The sequence below is a fragment of the Rhinopithecus roxellana genome, chromosome 14 (assembly GCF_007565055.1).
Source record: "Rhinopithecus roxellana isolate Shanxi Qingling chromosome 14, ASM756505v1, whole genome shotgun sequence".
In the NCBI taxonomy this organism is placed as follows: Eukaryota; Metazoa; Chordata; class Mammalia; order Primates; family Cercopithecidae; genus Rhinopithecus; species Rhinopithecus roxellana.
This window is the reverse complement of record NC_044562.1, coordinates 123,750,360-123,772,859: the sequence shown is the minus strand read 5'-3', so window position 1 is coordinate 123,772,859 and position 22,500 is coordinate 123,750,360. Positions and strand designations below refer to the sequence as shown.

The 22,500-nt window shown below is 38.1% G+C and overlaps 1 protein-coding gene across 2 annotated transcripts in view; it reads right to left on the bottom strand.

The window, feature by feature from the left end:
* Positions 1-22,500, bottom strand: part of DARS1 (aspartyl-tRNA synthetase 1) — an 89,152-nt gene that overhangs the window by 48,230 nt on the left and 18,422 nt on the right. For both annotated transcript variants that reach the window (XM_030916447.1, XM_030916448.1), the window contains exon 4: positions 16,031-16,133. In XM_030916447.1, coding sequence (XP_030772307.1) covers positions 16,031-16,133 — 103 coding nt within the window. The remainder of the gene's footprint in view (positions 1-16,030; positions 16,134-22,500) is intronic.

Genomic DNA, 22,500 nt, shown 5'->3' with positions numbered 1-22,500 from the left:
CTGGGAAGAAACTGCATCAACTAACGAGCAAAATAACCAGTTAATATCATAATGGCAGGATCAAGTTCACACATAACAATATTTACCTTAAATGTAAATGGACTAAATGCTCCAATTAAAAGACACAGACTGGCAAACTGGATAAAGAGTCAAGACCCATCAGTCTGCTGTATTCAGGAGACCCATCTCACATGCAGAGACAGACATAGGCTCAAAATAAAGGGATGGAGGAAGATCTACCAAGTAAATGGAGAACAAAAAAAAGCAGGGGTTGCAATCCTAGTCTCTGATAAAACAGACTTTAAACCATCAAAGATCAAAAGAGACAAAGAAGCCCATTACATAATGGTAAAGGGATCAATTCAACAGGAAAAGCTAACTATCCTAAATATATATGCACCCAATACAGGAGCACCCAGATTCATAAAGCAAGTCCTTAGAGACTTACAAAGAGACTTAGACTCCCATACAATAATAATGGGAGACTTCAACACTCCACTGTCAACATTAGACAGATCAACGAGACAGAAAGTTAACAAGGATATCCAGGAATTGAACTCATCTCTGCACCAAGCGGACCTAATAGACATCTATAGAACTCTCCACCCCAAATCAACAGAATATACATTCTTCTCAGCACCACATCGCACTTATTCCAAAATTGACCACATAATTGGAAGTAAAGCACTCCTCAGCAAATGTAAAAGAACAGAAATTATAACAAATTGTCTCTCAGACCACAGTGCAATGAAACTAGAACTCAGGACTAAGAAACTCAATCAAAACCGCTCAACTACATGGAAACTGAACAACCTGCTCCTGAATGACTACTGGGTACATAATGAAATGAAGGCAGAAATAAAGATGTTCTTTGAAACCAATGAGAACAAAGATACAACATACCAGAATCTCTGGGACACATTTAAAGCAGTGTGTAGAGGGAAATTTATAGCACTAAATGTCCACAAGAGAAGGCAGGAAAGATCTAAAATTGACACTCTAACATCACAATTAAAAGAACTAGAGAGGCCAGAGCAAACACATTCAAAAGCTAGCAGAAGGCAAGAAATAACTAAGATCAGAGCAGAGCTGAAGGAGATAGAGACACAAAAAACCCTCCAAAAAATCAATGAATCCAGGAGTTGGTTTTTTGAAAAGATCAACAAAATTGACAGACCGCTAGCAAGACTAATAAAGAAGAAAAGAGAGAGGAATCAAATAGATGCAATAAAAAATGATAAAGGGGATATCACCACCGACCCCACAGAAATACAAACTACCATCAGAGAATACTATAAACACCTCTACGCAAATCAACTAGAAAATCTAGAAGAAATGGATAATTTCCTGGACACTTACACTCTCCCAAGATTAAACCAGGAAGAAGTTGAATCCCTGAATAGACCAATAGCAGGCTCTGAAATTGAGGCAACAGTTAATAGCCTACCCACCAAAAAAAGTCCAGGACCAGATGGATTCACAGCTGAATTCTACCAGAGGTACAAGGAGGAGCTGGTACCATTCCTTCTGAAACGATTCCAATCAATAGAAAAAGAGGGAATCCTCCCTAACTCATTTGATGAGGCCAACATCATCCTGATACCAAAGCCTGGCAGAGACACAACAAAAAAAGAGAATTTTAGACCAATATCCCTGATGAACATCGATGCAAAAATCCTCAATAAAATACTGGCAAACCGGATTCAGCAGCACATCAAAAAGCTTATCCACCATGATCAAGTGGGCTTCATCCCTGGGATGCAAGGCTGGTTCAACATTCGCAAATCAATAAACTCAATCCAGCATATAAACAGAACCGAAGTCAAGAACCACATGATTATCTCAATAGATGCAGAAAAGGCTTTTGACAAAATTCAACAGCCCTTTAAGCTAAAAACGCTCAATAAATTCAGTATTGATGGAACGTACCTCAAAATAATAAGAGCTATTTATGACAAACCCACAGCTAATATCATACTGAATGGGCAAAAACTGGAAAAATTCCCTTTGAAAACTGGTACAAGACAGGGATGCCCTCTCTCATCACTCCTATTTAACATAGTGTTGGAAGTTCTGGCTAGGGCAATCAGGCAAGAGAAAGAAATCAAGGGTATTCAGTTAGGAAAAGAAGAAGTCAAATTGTCCCTGTTTGCAGATGACATGATTGTATATTTAGAAAACCCCATCGTCTCAGGCCAAAATCTCCTTAAGCTGATAAGCAACTTCAGCAAAGTCTCAGGATACAAAATTAATGTGCAAAAATCACAAGCATTCTTATACACAAGTAACAGACAAGCAGAGAGCCAAATCAGGAATGAACTTCCATTCACAATTGCTTCAAAGAGAATAAAATACCTAGGAATCCAACTTACAAGGGATGTAAAGGACCTCTTCAAGGAGAACTACAAACCACTGCTCAGTGAAATCAAAGAGGACACAAACAAATGGAAGAACATACCATGCTCATGGATAGGAAGAATCAATATCGTGAAAATGGCCATACTGCCCAAGGTAATTTATAGATTCAATGCCATCCCCATCAAGCTACCAATGAGTTTCTTCACAGAATTGGAAAAAACTGCTTTAAAGTTCATATGGAACCAAAAAAGAGCCCGCATTGCCAAGACAATCCTAAGTCAAAAGGACAAAGCTGGAGGCGTCACGCTACCTGACTTCAAACTATACTACAAGGCTACAGTAACCAAAACAGCATGGTACTGGTACCAAAACAGAGATATAGACCAATGGAACAGAACAGAGTCCTCAGAAATAATACCACACATCTACAGCCATCTGATCTTTGACAAACCTGAGAGAAACAAGAAATGGGGAAAGGATTCCCTATTTAATAAATGGTGCTGGGAAAATTGGCTAGTCATAAGCAGAAAGCTGAAACTGGATCCTTTCCTTACTCCTTATACGAAGATTAATTCAAGATGGATTAGAGACTTAAATGTTAGACCTAATACCATAAAAACTCTAGAAGAAAACCTAGGTAGTACCATTCAGGACATAGGCATGGGCAAGGACTTCATGTCTAAAACACCAAAAGCAACGGCAGCAAAAGCAAAAATTGACAAATGGGATCTAATTAAACTAAAGAGCTTCTGCACAGCAAAAGACACTACCATCAGAGTGAACAGGCAACCTACAGAATGGGAGAAAATTTCTGCAATCTACTCATCTGACAAAGGGCTAATATCCAGAATCTACAAAGAACTCAAACAAATATACAAGAAAAAAACAAACAACCCCATCAAAAAGTGGGGAAAGGATATGAACAGACATTTCTCAAAAGAAGACATTCATACAGCCAACAGACACATGAAAAAATGCTCATCATCACTCGCCATCAGAGAAATGCAAATCAAAACCACAATGAGATACCATCTCACACCAGTAAGAATGGCAATCATTAAAAAATCAGGAAACAACAGTTGTTGGAGAGGATGTGGAGAAATAGGAACACTTTTACACTGTTGGTGGGACTGTAAACTAGTTCAACCATTATGGAAAACTGTATGGCAATTCCTCAAGGATCTAGAACTAGATGTACCATATGACCCAGCCATCCCAATACTGGGTATATACCCAAAGGATTATAAATTATTCTACTACAAAGACACATGCACATGTATGTTTACTGCAGCACTATTCACAATAGCAAAGACTTGGAATCAACCCAAATGTCCATCTGTGACAGACTGGATTAAGAAAATGTGGCACATATACACCATGGAATACTATGCAGCCATAAAAAAGGATGAGTTTGCATCCTTTGTAGGGACATGGATGCAGCTGGAAACCATCATTCTTAGCAAACTATCACAAGAAGAGAAAACCAAACACCGCATGTTCTCACTCATAGGTGGGAACCGAACAATGAGATCACCTGGACTCGGGAAGGGGAACATCACACACTGGGGCCTATCATGGGGAGGGGGGAGGGGGGAGGGATTGCATTGGGGAGTTATACATGATATAAATGATGAATTGATGGGTGCTGACGAGTTGATGGGTGCAGCACACCAACATGGCACAAATATACATATGTAATAAACCTGCACGTTATGCACATGTACCCTATAACTTAAAGTATAATAATAATAAAAAAAAAAGAAAATGTGAATTTGTTTCAACACCACTGACACATTAGGGAACAATTTGAGTATGAGAATTTTGCTTTTGCCTATGCCAGATTTCATCAGTGAGAACACTCGGTCAATACAGACAACAATACTTGGGTGCACTCAGCCATGCGGGAATATACAAAATGCACACACCTTAAACATCTACCTGTAATTCATGTTATGAGCCATGCCCATCCACATCTGGTGTTACAACTTTCCCTTTGATTTCAGACACTGTTCCTTCCATCACTTCACAATAACGTACAAACTGCCTTTCTTTTGACACCCACTTCCATAAGCAAACTGCACATTTTTTTCAAGGTAAAATGCTATATTTATTGTAGTATTTACATATTTCTTAACCATTCAATGAATATAAAACTGTTACCTTTAAGAAGTTAGGTAACTGGCCAGGCGTGGTGGCTCACGCCTCTAGACCCAGCACTTTGGGAGGCTGAGGGGGGTGGACCACCTGAGGTCAGGAGTTCAAGACCAGGCTGGCCAACATGGTGAAACCCTGTCTCTACTAAAAATACAAAAAGTAGCTGGGCATGGTGGTGGGCGCCTGTATTTACTGAGCTACTCAGGAGGCTGAGGCAAGAGAATCGTTGAACCCGGGAGGCGGAGGTTGCAGTGAGCTGAGATCGTGCCACAGCACTCCAGCCTGGGCAACAAGAGTGAGACTCGTCTCAAAAAAAACCAAATACAAAAACAAAAACAAAAAACAAAAAAACAAACAAGAAAAAAACCCTTTAGGTTCTTGTCTTTTCAAAAAGTGTGCCATTAATGAAGTTTTTTTTTAATTGACACACAATTGTACATATTTATGAGGTAGAGTGTGATGTCTCCATAGAGGTATACATTGTGTAAAAATCAAATCAGGGCATTTGGCATATCTGTCACCTCAAACATTTATCACTTCTTAGTGGTGAGAACTTTCCAAAACCTCTCTTCTAGCTGTTTTGAAATATTCAACATTGTTAACCATAGTTACCCTACTGTGCAAGAGAACACCAGAACTTACTCTTCTTCCTATCTGTAATTTTGAACAGACTGACCAACTCTCCCTTGTCTCCCTCCCCTGCACCAACTATTCTCTCTACATCTATGTGATCAACATCTTTAGCACATGAGATCATGTAGTATTTCTCTTTCCATGTCCAGCTTATTCCACTTAACATAATGCTCTGCAGGTTCATCTATGTTGCCACAAACGACAAGATTTCATTTTTTATGGCTGAATAGTATTCCAGTGTGTATATATCCCACACTTCATCCATTCATCTGTTGAAGGAAACTTAGGTTGAATCCTTACCTTGGCTAGGGTGAATGGTGCTGCAATAAATACTGGAGTGCAAATATGTATCTCTCTTTGACATAATAATTTCATTTCCTTTGGATAATTACTCCATAATGGGATTACTGGGTCATATGGTAGTTCTATTTTTAATTTCTGATGAGCCGCCATACCGTTTTCCATAGAGGCTATAGTAATTTACATTCCCACCAAGTGTATGACGGGTTCCCTTTCTCCACATCAAGTTTTTGAGTGCTATGCCATTAACCCCATTTTCTCCATAAACACCGTGGTTTTTATTGCACAATTTTGCATAGGACAGTTTTTTTTTTTTTGAGACAGAGTCTCGCTCTGTCGCCCAGGCTGGAGTGCAGTGGCTGGATCTCGGCTCACTGCAAGCTCCGCCTCCCGGGTTTACGCCATTCTCCTGCCTCAGCCTTCGGAGTAGTTGGGACTACAGGCGCCCACCACCTCGCCCGGCTAGTTTTTTGTATTTTTTAGTAGAGATGGGGTTTCACCGCGTTAGCCAGGATGGTCTCAATCTCCTGACCTCGTGATCCACCCGTCTCGGCCTCCCAAAGTGCAGGGATTACAGGCTTGAGCCACCGCGCCTGGCCTAGGACAGTTATTTTTACGAATGCATACGTCACACAGCAGAACTGACAGTACATTAGCACCACTCTACAAAAAGCTAATCTAAAAGGACACCCATCCCTAAATGTCTCAAGATCTCTTCTCCCTTGCTGTTGACGGAGCAATTCTAGGAAAGGATTTTAGTTGGTACAAGTGTCTAACAAAGAGCCTGCAATTTGATGTGTTAAGCAACAGTATTAGTTATCCAGACAAATCCTTTCAATTCTTTCCTGCATCCACAATCTTAGTAAAAGATAAATCCTTATTTTAAATTCTGAGTCTGTGGTTTTATTTTCAACATCAGTGGCATACACCACACAGCTGCTTTTTTGAATGACTTTGTGCCTTATTCCTCACAAGAGTGATACAAAGGTGCAAAATGTATTGTGTCGTGTTAATGGCAGTGCTGATAAGAAAAAAAAAGCCCAAAGCCTAAGCAAAAGTAGATGCAATTACTTATCAGATTTACCTCTAGTGGTGTTAGGTTTCATGTTTATAACTGTCAACATTTTTATTATTGAGATTATTCAGGAAGAATAACTCACTGAAAACATGAAACTCTCTAGGTTCCAACTCCCTGTCCCTTTCCCTTATTTTTAGAGCATGCTTTTTAACAATAGTGTGATTCCTTAGAAGGCAGCTACTGCTTTACAGTAGAAGAGACAAACTCATTAGTGTTACAAATGGTTAAAAATAAATTCCTCCTTTGGAATTTTTAGCATGACTTTATCACTCAAACATAAAAATTTCTTTTTATTATAATCAGTTCTACTTTTTATTTTTAATTTTTATTTACTTATTTATTTATTTTTTTGTAGAGACAGGATTTTGCCACGTTGCCCAGGTTGGTCTTGAACTCTTGGGCTCAAGTGATCCTCCTACCTCAGCCTCCTAAAGTGCTGGGATTACAGGCATGAGTCACCACGCCTGGCCCAGTTCTATTAAAAGACTAGAGTGAGTACAGAATCTAAGACACTTTAGTCAAAACACTTAATATTTCACACCTCGATTTCCTCATCTGAAAACAAAACAAACAAACAAAAAAAAAAAAAAAAAAAAAGAAAAAAAGAAAAAGAGAGAACAGAATCAACCTCCTCCCCACCCCACAACAAAAAAAAAGACAAAAACAGTATTTATACCTCATGGGGCTGCTGTGCGGATCAAGTGAGAAAAAAGTCTGGCACTTTGCAGCTCCACACTTAGTATATAGTAATAGTCAGCTATTACTGCTATTATTATAAGCAAATCTGTTGTTTCCCCTGTACATCAAATGGGGAAGATGCTGGTGACCATTGTACTGTACCTTTTGGGTCTGGTACAGGGACTAACAGAGAAGAGGCATCCAAATAAGCATAAAAATCCATGCTAGACACTGTAAAAGTTGGCAAGATAAAGCAAGTGTAGTTTACTATACTGAGTTTTAACTGCAGATTAAGTTTCTTAAATATTAAAAATAATATTTCACATGCAATAAGAGTCCTGTATGTGGTGGGGGATGGGTTTTTCATGATCTTTCATCTAAAAAATATATGACGGAGGTCGCTGAAGAGTATCCCATCGTTATTCACATAATCTATCAATAAACCCAAGATAATGACAGAAGATGAGCAGAATAGTGTTACCTTTTATTTCTCGTCATTCTAGGTACCACAGATTTAAGCACTGAAGCACCATATTATATTAGATAGTCACAATAAAGGCCTTAAATATAACAGAAATCCTGTATATTGATGTATTCTGATTGTGTTGCTAATAGTAGGGATAAACTTGGGAGTTGGCAGAGGCTGGGTGATGACCAAAATTTAATTCTGGATAATCGCTCATATTTTTCTAAACTGTTTCCATTTATTACCACACCAAAAAAAAAAAAAAAAAAAAAAATGGTGAAAGAGACACTATGTACATTAAGTTTTTTCATTTGCATATTTATATATCCTTATATCAACAAAAACTATTAAAATTTTTAACACAGAAACTTGACTATTAAAGGTTTTCAGCAAAACTGATAAACTTTTTAGCTTTCTGGTTGTCAGAAATAATGTGCTAAATCTTACTATATACTTAATGAGAAACGTACTTACAGATCTACATAACCACCTACATTCAAATGAGTAATTTTTAAATCTTTGCAAGGATTTAATAAAGGTTAGAAAAGAGGCATGCCGGCCGGGCGCGGTGGCTCAAGCCTGTAATCCCAGCACTTTGGGAGGCCGAGACGGGCGGATCACGAGGTCAGGAGATCGAGACCATCCTGGCTAACACAGTGAAACCCCGTCTCTGCTAAAAAATACAAAAAAAAAAAAACTAGCCGGGCGAGGTGGTGGGCGCCTGTAGTCCCAGCTACTCGGGAGGCTGAGGCAGGAGAATGGCGTAAACCCGGGAGGCGGACCTTGCAGTGAGCTGAGATCCGGCCACTGCACTCCAGCCTGGGCGACAGAGCGAGACTCCGTCTCAAAAAAAAAAAAAAAAAAGAAAAGAAAAGAGGCATGCCATAAAGTTGTTACACACCAGTTCTTCAAATAATGTACCAACATAAAATGCTTCAATGTTATAAATTAAATGTACAATTCACCGAGGCAAAGAAATGCAAAATGCCCCAACACAAGAAACCATATATTTGCTAATTAAAACAGCATTAAAAGAACAAAAATAAAAATAAATTAGGTAAGTACTTTAAAAAATAATAAAACCACCTTTTGACAATAAAAATATATATTTTTTTGGATAGGGTCTTGCTCTGTCACACAGTCTGGAGTGCTGTGGCACGATCTCGGCTCACTGCAACCTTCGCCTCCCAGGTAGCTGGGACCACAGGCTCACACCACCACACCCGGCTAATTACTTTGACTTTTATTATAGAGATGATGTTTCACCATATTGCCTAGGCTGGTCTTGAACTTCTGGGCTCAAGTGATCTGCCTGCTTTGGCCTCCCAAAGTGCTGGGATTATAGGTGTGAGCCACCACGCCCAGCCATATATTTCAATTCTAAGAGAAGAACAAGCTTTGTTTATACATCAAGCAAGCATTTCCTTCAATTATAGTGAATTAGTATAGTACCACACTAGATCTCAGACTTGTGTATTTATCAGGCAAGTAGAAATAAGTGTTTGAATAAGAGTGTTAGCTTTGAAGAATGAGGTAAGATAAGCAAACAGTAAACAATATATGAAGTCACATGGTTTTCAGGGAAAACCAGAGATGGACAGTATTTAAAGTGGTAAAAACAAATTTTATTCAAGACTAGTGCAATAGGGGAAAACAGAGTTGGGCTCAACTCTGAATACACCATTGGCAAGTTGAAACTTAGAGCCAAAGATGGGAACATAGTCAGTGGATGGAAAATTACTAAGAGGAGCCATCAGGGGAAAGGGGGGATTCTGGCGAAAGTGACCTAACAGGATTCCTGTTGATGGCAGGTGAGGGTGATCAGACATCACCTGAGGGATGGTGGAGGAGGAGGAACCTGATTAGCTACGGAGGGTGATCAGATACTGACGGGAGATGACAGGGGTTGTAGTTAAAGCAACTCAGTAGGATTCTTGTCAAAACTGAACAATGCACACATAAACATGAGGTAAAAAAGTCAAGGTTTATTGGAGCAGAAAGTTCTTTCAAAGGAATCTGAGGAGAGTTTGGTCAATGAAGGACTCTTTGTCACCAGTTAGTAGGGAACTAAATCCCTGCGTTCTCTGTACCTCTATTACACCGATCTGTCCACGGGTGCTTTGCAAAAATTAAAGATTTAAATCATTCTCTAAATCATGATAACTTACTTATTTATCTGTTTATTTATTTGAGACGGAGTCCCACTCTGTTGCCCAGTCTGGAGTGCAACAGCGTGATCTCAGCTCACTGCAACCTCCATCTCCTGGGTTCCAGCAATTCTCCTGCCTCAGCCTCCCAAGTAGCTGGGATTACAGGTGCCCACCACCACACCTGGCTAATTTTTTTTATTTTTAGTAGAGATAGGGTTTCACCATGTTGGCCAGGTTGGTCTCGAACTCCTGACCTCAGATGATCCACCCACCTTGGCCTTCCAAAGTGCTGGGATTACAGGTGTGAGCCACCACACCCGGCCCATGATAACTTACTTTTTAAGCTAGAGTCTTGCTCTGCTGCCCAAGCTGGACTGCAGTGGCACAATCACAGCTCACTGCCTGGACCTCCTGGGCTCAGGTGATTCTCCCACCTCAGCCTCTGGAGCAGCTGCGACTACAGGCACATGCCGCCATGCCCTACTAATTTTTGTTTTTTTTTTTTTTGAGACAGAGTCTCGCTCTGTTGTCTAGGCTGGAGTGCAGTGATGCAATCCTGGCTCACTGCAACCTCCGCCTCCTGGTTTCAAGCGATTCTGCTGCCTCAGCACCCTGAGTAGCTGGGATTACAGGCATGTGCCACCATGCCCAGCTAATTTTTTGTATTTTCAGTAGAGACAGGGTTTCACCATGTTAGCCAGGACGGTCTTGATCTCCTGACCTCATGATCCGCCCGCCTCGACCTCCCAAAGTGCTGGGATTCCAGGCATGAGTGACCACGCCTGGCCGACTAACTAAAAAAAAATTTTTTTTGTAGAGATGGGGTTTCACCATGTTGGCCAGCATGGTCTCAAACTTCTGGGCTCAAGTGAACTGCCCGTTTTGGCCTCCCGAAGTGCTGGGATTACAGGCATGAGCCACCATGCCCAGCTGTTAACTTATTTTATGAACTAATTTTTGTTCACTAAAACCCCAAGAATTTTGGGTCCAAAATAAGCGTGGTGAGAAGTATGCACTACTCAATAAGGCACAGACCAGCAGTTCTAAAACTACTATATGGGTTCTCTTTAGTGGAACAAAAAATGTCAACAACCCCCAGTAATCACTTAAGTAAGTTCTGTCATGTTACTTAAACACCTACAAATACCAAACTAGTGTAAATGCTTATGCTTATAGCCCTTAACTTTAAAATAGAAATAAATTTTTAAATAAAAACAAAATTCAAATTAATAAGTAATATTAAGTTTTAGTTTCACTAAAACTAAGTTGCTGACATTTGGTTTACTGAATAAAGCCTGCAGCCTTAGAGCCAGTTCCATAATTAATTTCTTTTTGTATTCTGACTTCAATACTAGGAATGTGAAGAATACCTATTTGGTTACCTAAAACATTAACTCTTAGGTAGAGTCAGGATGTTTTAGCTTCATAATTAACCAAAATTCTGAAAAGAGTAATCTAAGAATGACAATTTAAACAAAGCATCAGCCAATCATTTTATAAAACTATCTTGCTTATGTGAAAGTTAATGTGGCATTAATTAAAATTTGTATCAAATGAATTATCGAATACCTGAAACTTAACTGGAACTAGAAACAGAAACATTTTTCCTTGCATCAAACTGTTATACTATTAGTGATCTGCTGCTCCTATACAGACAAAAAGAGAATTTAATATATCTCCTTGAATGGTACAGGCTTTTCTGAGTTCAGAATTCCTCTAAATTACCAAGTACTACCTGGTAACCCAACTCGTTCAGCATGTGTCTCTATTCAAACTACTGTGAAACCTTCATTTGTACAGAATATGAATATCATTTGGCTTCAGCTGGCATGAATGCAATTGTAAATAAGACAGTAATGCTAATGGAGCACTAGATACACATGGCAGTTTTCAGTTATAAATCTGTCTTTAAAATGATATGGAATAATATAACTTTAAGATTATCATCAAAATATATACTAAAAATTTAAATATATATAATATATACATGTAAATACATATAATTCTGTCTCCTAAGAATATATATGTGGATCCCTAAGAAATGAACAGAGAAACCAAACAATGAGGATACTGATGGATATGGGGTTAAGCTAAATGACAAAGAATGAAGATTAATGAATAAAGCCAATGCCTTTAAAATGAGAAGTGAAGAGAGGTCACTGCAGGCATGGAATGTCTGCCCAATCTGAAGAGTATGTACTGGGAAGCAGTGGGAAATAACACTGTAGGGAGGGAAACACCAGGTGGAATTAATCTTGGACATGGTTGGAAGTAGGAAGCCATTACAGATTTTAGATAAACTAGCACTGAAAATAAAACTTCTGGCAAGTGTGGACTTAAAGAGGGAGCAAAAAGGGCATGTATCCTTCAATAAATATTAGTTTAATAAATGACTGGACTACTTTGTCCTAAATCAAATAACATGGCAGAAAATACAAACAACACTAAAAGGAGACAAAAAAAATTGAAGCCAAATATCTTTAAAATCTCATGTGGACAGACCGACATAAGACTTTACTCTCAAATGTTTTAGAAATTTTAGTACTGCTGTCCTTCCGGTATCATATCAGAAAATTCAATTATCTTCCATGCTTAAAAACACAGAAAGTCACGCCTGTAATCCCAACACTTTCGGAGGTTGAGGCGGGTGGATCCCACCTGAGGTCAGGAGTTCAAGACCAGTTCGAGACCAACCAACATGGTGAAACCCCGTCTCTACTAAAAACACAAAAAATAAGCCAGGTGTGGTGGCGGGCACTTGTAATCCTAGTTACGAGGCTGAGGCAGGAGAATCACTTGAGCCTGGGAAATGGAGGTTGCAATGACCTGAGGCCGCGCCACTGCACTCCAGCCTGGGGAACAAGAGCCAAACTCCATCTCAAAACAACAACAATAAAACACAGAAAGTCCAAGTGAACTTAAGGTTTCTTCAGTTTGGTACAACAATAATGAATATAGTTAGTGAATAACAATAACCACAGTGAATATAGTTAGACCACAGCAGGTTATAAAATTTCTTCCTTTTAATCTGTTAATAACAAATAGAGGAATTTCTTTTTATTGCTATTTATGATTCAATAATAACCTTATACCTTAGATTTTTGTTTTTATAAGTATCAGTTCACCAAACGGTACTGCCTAAACAAGTGACCTCAAAGATAAATGCATGAAAGCTATCTTAATTTTTGCTTTCACAATGGAGTAATGCATACCCATTTTAGCTAAACACAGTAACAATTTTTAGGAAAAGGAAGTTAAAAGACGAAGAAAATCTCCATACATCTTTTCCCTAAAAAAAGTTCTAAAAAGTTCTTGCTGAAGTCTAAAAGTGGACTTCTCTTATCAAGGATCAGGATTTCTGAACTATCTTAGAAGTACAGGTTACATCACACAGAAAGGACAAAATGACCCATCTGGAACATAAAATCACGTTCCTAAGAAAATTATCTTAACCAACTACAAAACTTAAAAACTCATCTCTTGCCAATGAGTCTTTGCCATAAGAATTTTCCTTTTTCACAAGATAGCAAAAGCCATTAACTCACCTACTGGTAATTACTCAGGCTTGATTCCTTAACATACTAGTGCCAAAAGTTTAATAATACTTATCTATGTACCACATGTTGAATCTATTGTATAAAATTGGCTCCATTCACTTACATATAACCAGTGACAAGGTTTATAATTTGCAACAGCTCAACCTTTTCCCACACATTGCTACTTTATATAAAGTCCATTTTTTAAAAGGTCTAAAAATAGCTGCTACATGTTCTTTGCTTAAAAAAAAAAAAAAAATCAAGTCACAATTTAGTTGTTAAGCCTGAACTGCATCTAGATCTTTATGGAGTTCTACTTCAGGAATTACAAACTCTAGGCTAAATTATCTATATTCTTCCCTTGTCTAAAAGAAAGATCACCCATGGCTGGGCGCGGTGGCTCATGCCTGTAATCCCAGCACTTTGGGCGGCCAAGGCGGGTGGATCACCTGAGGTCAGGAGTTCAAGACCAGCCTGACCAACATGGAGAAACCTCATCTCTACCAAAAATACAAAAGTAGCTGGGCGTGGTGGCACATGCCTGTAATCCCAGCTACTGGGGAGGCTGGGGCAGGAGAATTGCTTGAACCTGGAAGGTGGAGGTTGTGGTGAGCAGAGATCACAGCACTGCACTCCAGCCTGGGCAACAAGAGTGAAATTCCGTCTCAAATAAAAAAAAAAAAAAAAGAAAAAAAAGAAAGATCACCTGTATATCATCTTAATTGGATGAAAGCCCTTATTGAAATAATGATAAAAAGGTGTTCTTTAATTTTATGAGGGCATTAGTGAACTAAGTTCTGTCTGGGAGACCATTTGAAAGCAGCCTTTTTAGCTATTAAGCTATGGTTGACATCTGATATAGTCAATTGCCGTTACTTAGTCAAGCCCTAGGAGTTTCTGAGAAGACCTGAAATAATAACTTATTTGTGGAGTACTTTTAATGTGTATACTTCTAAACACATCACATGGATTAACTGTCCACTTGTCAGTAGAATGCCTCTCACTGAATATTATGGGTAAGTAGGATTTTCAAAAGGCTTTTCCACTGGAAGCTTTAGAAACATAACACTGAGGTTATAATGCAGTTTAATGGAAAAATGTATTCTCTATGTAACTGTCAGCTTCATGTATTAGTTTTCAGAACCAAATAATTAATACAAAAGACGATAACTAAAAAAGTTGTCTGTTAATTTGAGGTTGACTTTTTTCCAGTATTTTTCAGTATATTTAACAGAATTTAGGATCTATGTCTGTAGTTTCCAGGACCATCTTTTTTTCTTTTATAGAAGGCTCTCTGTGCAGATTAAATTTCTAGGGACCAAGCTCATTTACGTTTGACTTCATAGGATACACACTAACCTTAAAAGGGTGGAAGACAAATGCACCCCACAAACACACACTCTAACTAGGAGACAAAACAAGCAAACCTAATTACCAGAAGACACATGCAGAAGAAAAGTGGTTGTCTCTGGGCAGCAGGATAGGGAGATAGGGAGAGGTGGGGCTACTGTACTAGGAATACTAAAATACTACTGATCTCATCAATGACTTAATTCATGGCACTGAAGTTCTGAAACCTGAGTGCAGGTATTACTATGATGTAATGAAACTGATTTTGATAAATTCCCAAATCAAAACCAGCTGCTGAGCATCCTTTATATGTGTAACGTTGTGCTAGAGGGTCAGGGAGGGCTGAAAGCTAAATTAGGATATTGAATTAGATAATTTTTAAGTTTCTTTCCAATTCTAAAATTCATAATTCCATCTGTATTAACTCATCTTAGAAAGCATGCATCTAAAGAGCAAAGATTTAAAAAAAAATAGAAAAAATATATCATTTACTCTGATTGAATTCTGTTAAAAAAACTTACACCTATGAAATTACTTTATTACTTAAAACATAAAGACCATACATTTTCCCATGTTTTCTGAGATCATTATCATGGAAATAAAATTCTGATGAAATTGAAACAAAACATGAAACAAAATTAGCCACATCACCATTACCAAGTAAAACAGCTCTCATCACCTTAGAGCCACTGCACGCACAACCACACTTCTATCTCTATATCTGCCTCCTGTAAGCTGAACAAAACAATGTGCTGCTTCTACGGGAACTCTGGGCCAGACAGCTCAGACTTTTACAGGAGGAAGAAGTAAGTTTTACCTTTTTTATCCTAAACCCTTTTGGTGTCAAAGCTAAAAGTTGTAACACATTTGTTTTACTTCCTTCTGGAGGAAATCATTTGCCAAACTACATTCTTTTATTTTATATACTTTTATTTTTTGGTTAGAAAACTTGTTGCTCAATATGCAAATCTCAAACTGGGGGAGGCAGGGAGGGAGGGAAGAAGGGAGGAAATGAAGTTCAACAAACACAACAAAATAAAGTTGCTCTGCTATGTTGAGGCTGCCAGGCTTTTTGTTACTCGAAAGTAAATGTGACTTGTCTGTAGAGAGTGCTGCTTCAGCAGTTCCAAATGAATTTCAAGCCTGTGCTCCATATTTTCTCTTTTGTAAGTTTAATGTATTCAGCAACACTGAACTGACAATTTAAATAACTACATTTTTAAACAAACGAAGCATTGATGTTAATGTATGAAAATGGTCCAAACCCCTGGGAGTCTTGGTTCCCACCATTGTTTATTCTGACAACAGGATATAATTGCTTACTTACTTGGCAGCAAATTTAACCATCTGCTTGCTTGCATGGTCTCCCACTGCCACAAGAGCCTGGACATTAAACTGCTGCTGACGTAGGACTAAGAAGCACTGTTTCCCTAAAAAAGACAGAAAGAACACAAATGTATTAAGGACACACAACTTCAGGTTTTACAAAGAAGGAAAATGCTCTTTACTTTAAAACTGGGCCAAAATGTACTACACTCATCAGGCACACACACGTGTATCCTATCCATTCGGCTTCCACAGACAAAATACTCACACTCAACTAACAATCCTTAAAGAAACTCAAGTTCCTATGATGAGTAACAAGAAATGCTTTTAACTTGTTATAAGAACACAGGCAAATCACCAATTTCAAAAAAACTTCTAAATCAAGAAAATTATTTTGTCATTGCATTGATTTATTAAATAAATTTCAAGTAACTTGAGATCACTTTCAACATTCATTCAATAATTAGTATATTCTACATGCAAAGGCACTGTACTACTATGGAAGTCTCAATACTGCAACCATGAAAGTGCTAACACAGTGCTTAAAAACAAGGACACAAACACTCTATGGGGGTGGTCCATCTACAGAGTTTCTTCCTACCAAAGTGCATTTTAAACAGCATTTAAATTGACAGGCTAGTACCTTTCATGTTCTACGTTCTTCCTTTTTCCTTTATCATCTTCCTAGTCCTTCACATTTTATAAGAGCCTCACATTTTTTTTTTACTCCAAATAACTTACATTGTCTATAAAAGATCATTTTCTTCAAGCCCTATAACCAGTTTTATTTTTACATATCCTGGGCCTCTTTATTCCTCCTCCTTTTATAAAGAACTGTCACACCTTCTGAAAAACATTATTCATAATGTATATCATTTATTATGTTTCCTTGTGACATCCCTTTTCCTCCAAAGCAGACCCTTAAGTCTCTGATCAAATTCTGGGAAATTACTTCCTCATAAAAAAGGAGTTAATCTCTCCAAGACCACTTTTCACATCAGATTGTCTTGTAAAACATCAAGATTTTGTTTTTTAAACTGAGCATTATCTTTTACATTTAGAATGGGCCTTAACAAAAAAAAAAAAAAGAAAAAGGAAAGCAAAAATACAAGCAGTCTTACAGTTACTACTTTCAACATACAGTATTTTGAAATGCAAATCAGATAGCAATCACAAGTTAAAAAAGACAGGTTGCAAACAAAGTATCAACACAGACATAATCTATTTACTTTGGAGTCATATATGACTGGCAGGTTTTTAACCAGTAAAAAACACTCTTAATTTTCCCTTTTCCTTTGGAGGATGATCCAGTCACAAAGTAAAATCCTAAAAAACAAAGTTGTATTAATGAAACAAATTCAAAAGAATTAAAAAATACTGGATGGACAAAAGTTATTACCACAGAGAAACCTGCAGATGAATAAAAATAACATTTTCCTAGGAACTACTATTGAAATCACTGCCACACGTTACCCCACTTAGAAAAGTATGTTACTGTGAAATGGAAGATAATGTGCATACGACAGTGCTAGGCTAAGCCATAATTTAGTCAGCGTGTACTAGCTACTCTAACAGTGCAGACAGAAGCAGCACCGACCTAGCTGCCTCACAAAGCCATCCAGTGATGAATTTCAGGGCTACACAAAGACCCTGGAGAAAGAATGGAGAACTTTAAAGGACTTACAAAGGGTGAGCACAGGAAAAGACTATGGGTCAGCACTAGGGGGTAACATTAGTGTTAAGTGTCTGGTAGAAAAAAAACCAAAAGGCTTTGAAATCAAAAGGTCTGGTATCATATCCTATCACTTCCTATGAAGGGGCCTGTGGGAAAATTATTAAACCACTTTATGTCTCAGTTCTTCATCTGGAAAATGGAGATGGTAATAGTCATGGGGTTTTCTCCCATAATCATGAGGATTTTATAAGATGTTTAAAGTTGAGATGGAGCCCAATTAATGTTAACTATTAATGACCTTTTTTTTTTTTTTGAGACGGAGTTTCGCTCTTGTTGCCCAGGCTGGAATGCAATGGCGCAACCTCAGCTCACTGCAACTTCTGCCTCCCGGGTTCAAGCGATTATCCTGCCTCAGCCTCCTGAGTAGCTGGGATTATATAGGCATGCACCACCAGGCCTGGCTAATTTTTGTATTTTTAGTAGAGATGTGGTTTCACCATGTTGACAAGGCTGGTCTTGATCTCCTGACCTTAGGTGATCCACCTGCCTCAGCCTCCCAAAGTGCTGGGATTACAGGCGTGAGCTCACTGCAACCTCCACCTCCCGGGTTCAAGCAATTCTCCTGTCTCAGCCTCCTGAGTAGTTGGGACTACAAGTGCCTGCCACCACACCTGGCTAATTTTTTATTTTTAGTAGAGATGGGGTTTCACCATATTAGTCAGGCTGGTCTTGAACTCCTGACCTCAGGTGATCCACCCGCCTTGGTCTCCCAAAGTGTTGGGATTATAGGTGTGAGCCACCACGCCCGGCCTTAAAGATTATTATTAGTAACACCACTACCACTGATTACTTATTTGATGATTGATTATCATTCCTGTTTCGCAGCTGGATGTAGTTTTGTATATACAAAAACTACACAGGGCGCTGGGAACACAAACATAAATATTTGTTAGAAAATCATGATAGACTATTACACGAGGAAACAGTGATAAAACCGTATGTAATGTGTAATCCCAATTTTGTTTGTGTAAGAAGTGTAAGATTGATCATATAGGGAAAAAAACCACCAAAATGTGGCTACCAATGAATGGTGAAATTATAGGAAACTGTTCTGTCCCTGTATTTTTCTGTATTTTCTGAACTTTCTACAATAAATATGCACTACTTTTCTAATCAGAATATAAAATTTTTAAGAGAACTATACACTCAGAGGTAGGTATAGAAGAAAGGGAAGGGATGTAAAGGAACTTTGGCCAAGTTCAAAATTAAACACAAGCAGGAAGTAGAACCTGGGAAGTTTTAGGCAGCTAAATATAGGAGCAAATGTACCTCCTAAGACTTGTACGCCTGCTAGAGAATAGAAATGAAATCAATGGTTATAAGTGAAGGCCAGTCACAGTGGCTCATGCCTGTAATCTCAGCACTTTGGGAGGCCAAGGTGGGCAGATCACTTGAGTCAGGAGTTCGAGACTAGGTTAGCCAATGTGGTGAAACCCCATCTCTACTAAAAATATAAAAATTAGCCGGGCGTGGTGGCAGGTGCCTGTAATCCCAGCTACTTGGGAGGTTGAGGCTGGAGAATTGCTTGAACCCAGGAGACAGAGGTTGCAATGAGCTGAGATTGTGTCACTGCACTCCAGCCTGGGTGACAGAGCAAGACTCCATCTCCAAAAAAAAAAAAAAAAAGTGAAGTGAAGAATGTTCACTATACCCTTTAAATGTTTACTGTGCTTATTAGATTTAATTCTAAAAATTATTTTTTTCTTATTAAAAAAAGGCAACAGATGGGGGAGGAAAGGAATGAAGTAGAGAGACCAGTCTATGAGGATATTATTTTATAAAAACCTATATAGTATAAGTGTGCCAGTACAAAAAACAACTAGATTAATAGAACATAAGAAAAAATTGATAATAGACCCTATTAGATAAAGGAGATCCTAATTCTAAACAGAATTCAGGAGATTACAAAATTTAAATAAACACCCCAACAAATACAAAAACTGAGTAAAAAATGGAACTGAATATTAGACCGTAACATGGAGGAAGGGAGAACTTCCTAAGTTTAAGAATGAAAGAACACCTATATACAAAAATAAATCAAAGGAACAATAACAGAGAAAAAATAAGTGCTGAACCACATATAACCTATATAAGTTAATCTTTTTAATACATAAGGATCTTAAAGATTTCTGAGAAAAGAACACTGAGATCCCAATAGATAAACAGACAATAGACCAAAACAGATAATCTGAAGGAAAAAGAAGAAAACCATAGTAAGTAAATACAGTATAAAGAAAAAATGTTACTGGTAATGAAAGTAATGCAAGTTGAAGCAAACAACAACAGATTACCTCTCAAATGAGCAAAGATTAAAAAAATACAAAATATAAAATCGAGTATTAATGCTTGGGAGAATTAAAACGGTAAAACTGTTCCTTTATAACTTGCCGAAGGCAGGGTAAACTTGTGTAATGCTTCTGGAGAACAATTTGGCAATAAGCATTAAAAGGCTTAAAAACGTTATCTTTGACTCAATAAATACATTTCTTAGAATATATGTTAAGGAAATTGAAATGGAACCACTGTGACTAATGCTATGGTCCCCAAGCTTTCTATGTTCAAAGCACTTTCAAATACAAGAACCTTAATGGTCCACTTAAAATGATTTTTAAAGGACTCAAGAAAACCATCAGTACTGGCTTCCTGGTAAATAGAACTGTCCACTCAGACTACTTCTCTATGAAGTACTTTTGAGACCAAGTTCTTGTCATGTATTAGGAAACAAAATTGTTCTTTCTTTGGCTCTAGTTGGTGACACACTGTACTGCATGATTACCTTAGTTTCTTGTTTTACAAGCCACTACCTTCCACATGCTGAGAGATACATAGGAGCAGTGTGTACATGTTCCTTTTTGTGCAAATTAAAAAAACAAAAAATATGGTCATGTCTGTAAATGTATATATTTTTTTCCTGCAAGAACACACAAGAAAAAACAGTGGCTATTTTGCAGGGAAGAGACTGTTGTGAGATGGAGGAGACAGAATTGTGAGACCTCTACTTCCATATCTTTTTCTACTACTGGAATTTTTATTTTTATCATACCCATACATTACTTTTTATTTTAAGAAGCAAATACATAATTCCTCGGTTTAGTAAAAAGTTCTCACTTCAAAAGCTGGTACATGAACTTTAGAGGGCAGATTAATCAACTGCTAAATATTATTCATCTTTCTTCTTGGAACTTTCCAACACAAAAGACAGTTTATAGAAAAGTCAGTGTTCAAAACAGCTGAATAAACTGTATTTTGATATTTTATTTGTTTTTGTTTTGTTGAGACAAGAGTCTTGCTCTGTTGTCCAGGCTGGAAAGTAATGGCACGATCTCAGCTCACTGCAACCTCTGCCTCCTGGGTTCAAGGGATTCTCCTGCCTCAGTCTCCTGAGTAGCTGGGATTACAAGCATGCACCACCATGCCTAACTAATTTTTAATTTTTAAAATAGAGATGGAGTTTCGCCATGTTGGCGAGGCTGGTCTCGAACTCCTGACTTCAAGTGATCCACCTGCCTCAGCCTCCCAAAGTGTTGGGATTACAGGCCTGGTCTATCTTTTGATATTTTAAATTTAAATTCTTAACACTTAAAACTTTGTGTTGCATTTTGATTGCTGACTTTTAGCTTGCTAAGCCCCCTGGATTCATTATTTAGATAATGTACCTTAACTTCCTGATATCCAACATTAATATTTTCCTTCATCATTTGTATTAATCAATTAGGGATTAAAACAACAAAGATCTAAACATTCTAAAGTATTTTCCACTTATTATTTCCCCTGAAATGTTCCTGCATAGATTTAAGTTGAAGTTATTTTGGAAGTATAAGTTTTTAGCAAGAATAGTGTCGAAATAATTATCTTGCACCGGTGCCTTCCACGTGGTATGTGTAAAACTTGAAAGGAACGACAGACATTCCAATTACTCTTTCAATATGCAGACTTAAGCTCATATGTTTCACGCTTGAAAGACATTAATTTTAAGCATATCATTAGGATAAGAAATTTATCATTGCTCCTATTTAAAACACTTCACTTTAGGGATGTTATATATAAACCTACTATAAGAAATCCGATTTCTATTTTAAAAAATGTCTGAGGCCGGGCGCGGTGGCTCAAGCCTGTAATCCCAGCACTTTGGGAGGCCGAGACGGACGGATCATGAGGTCAGGAGATCGAGACCATCCTGGCTAATACAGTGAAACCCCATCTCTACTAAGAAATACAAAAAACTAACCAGGCGACGAGGCGGGCGCCTGTAGTCCCAGCTACTCGGGAGGCTGAGACAGGAGAATGGCGTGAACCTGGGAGGCGGAGCTTGCAGTGAGCTGAGAGCCGGCCACTGCACTCCAGCCTGGGCGGCAGAGCAAGACTCCGTATCAAAAAAAAAAAAAAAAAAAAAATGTCTGAAACGCTGCCCTTAAGGAAAAAATATACAGGCCTTTTTTTCTTTCTTTTTTTTTTTAATATGAAGAGACTCTTATTTTTGCATTTATAGGATTCTAATTGTCATACTCTTGACACTAGGATTTTGACACTTCCATTTCCTTATTCATAGTTTCTCAGGGCTTTGCTCTACTGGAAATTGCCACTATGAGTTGCTCCTTCAAGCCCAGCTTTAATGTTATTACTCCTGGGGTTAAAGCACACAAACGATCCCAAGTAAGTCATATTTATTGATACGATTTTTCGTACGTAAGATATAGGAAGAAGAGGGTACTAGCAATCAGGGTTTTTGCAAATTC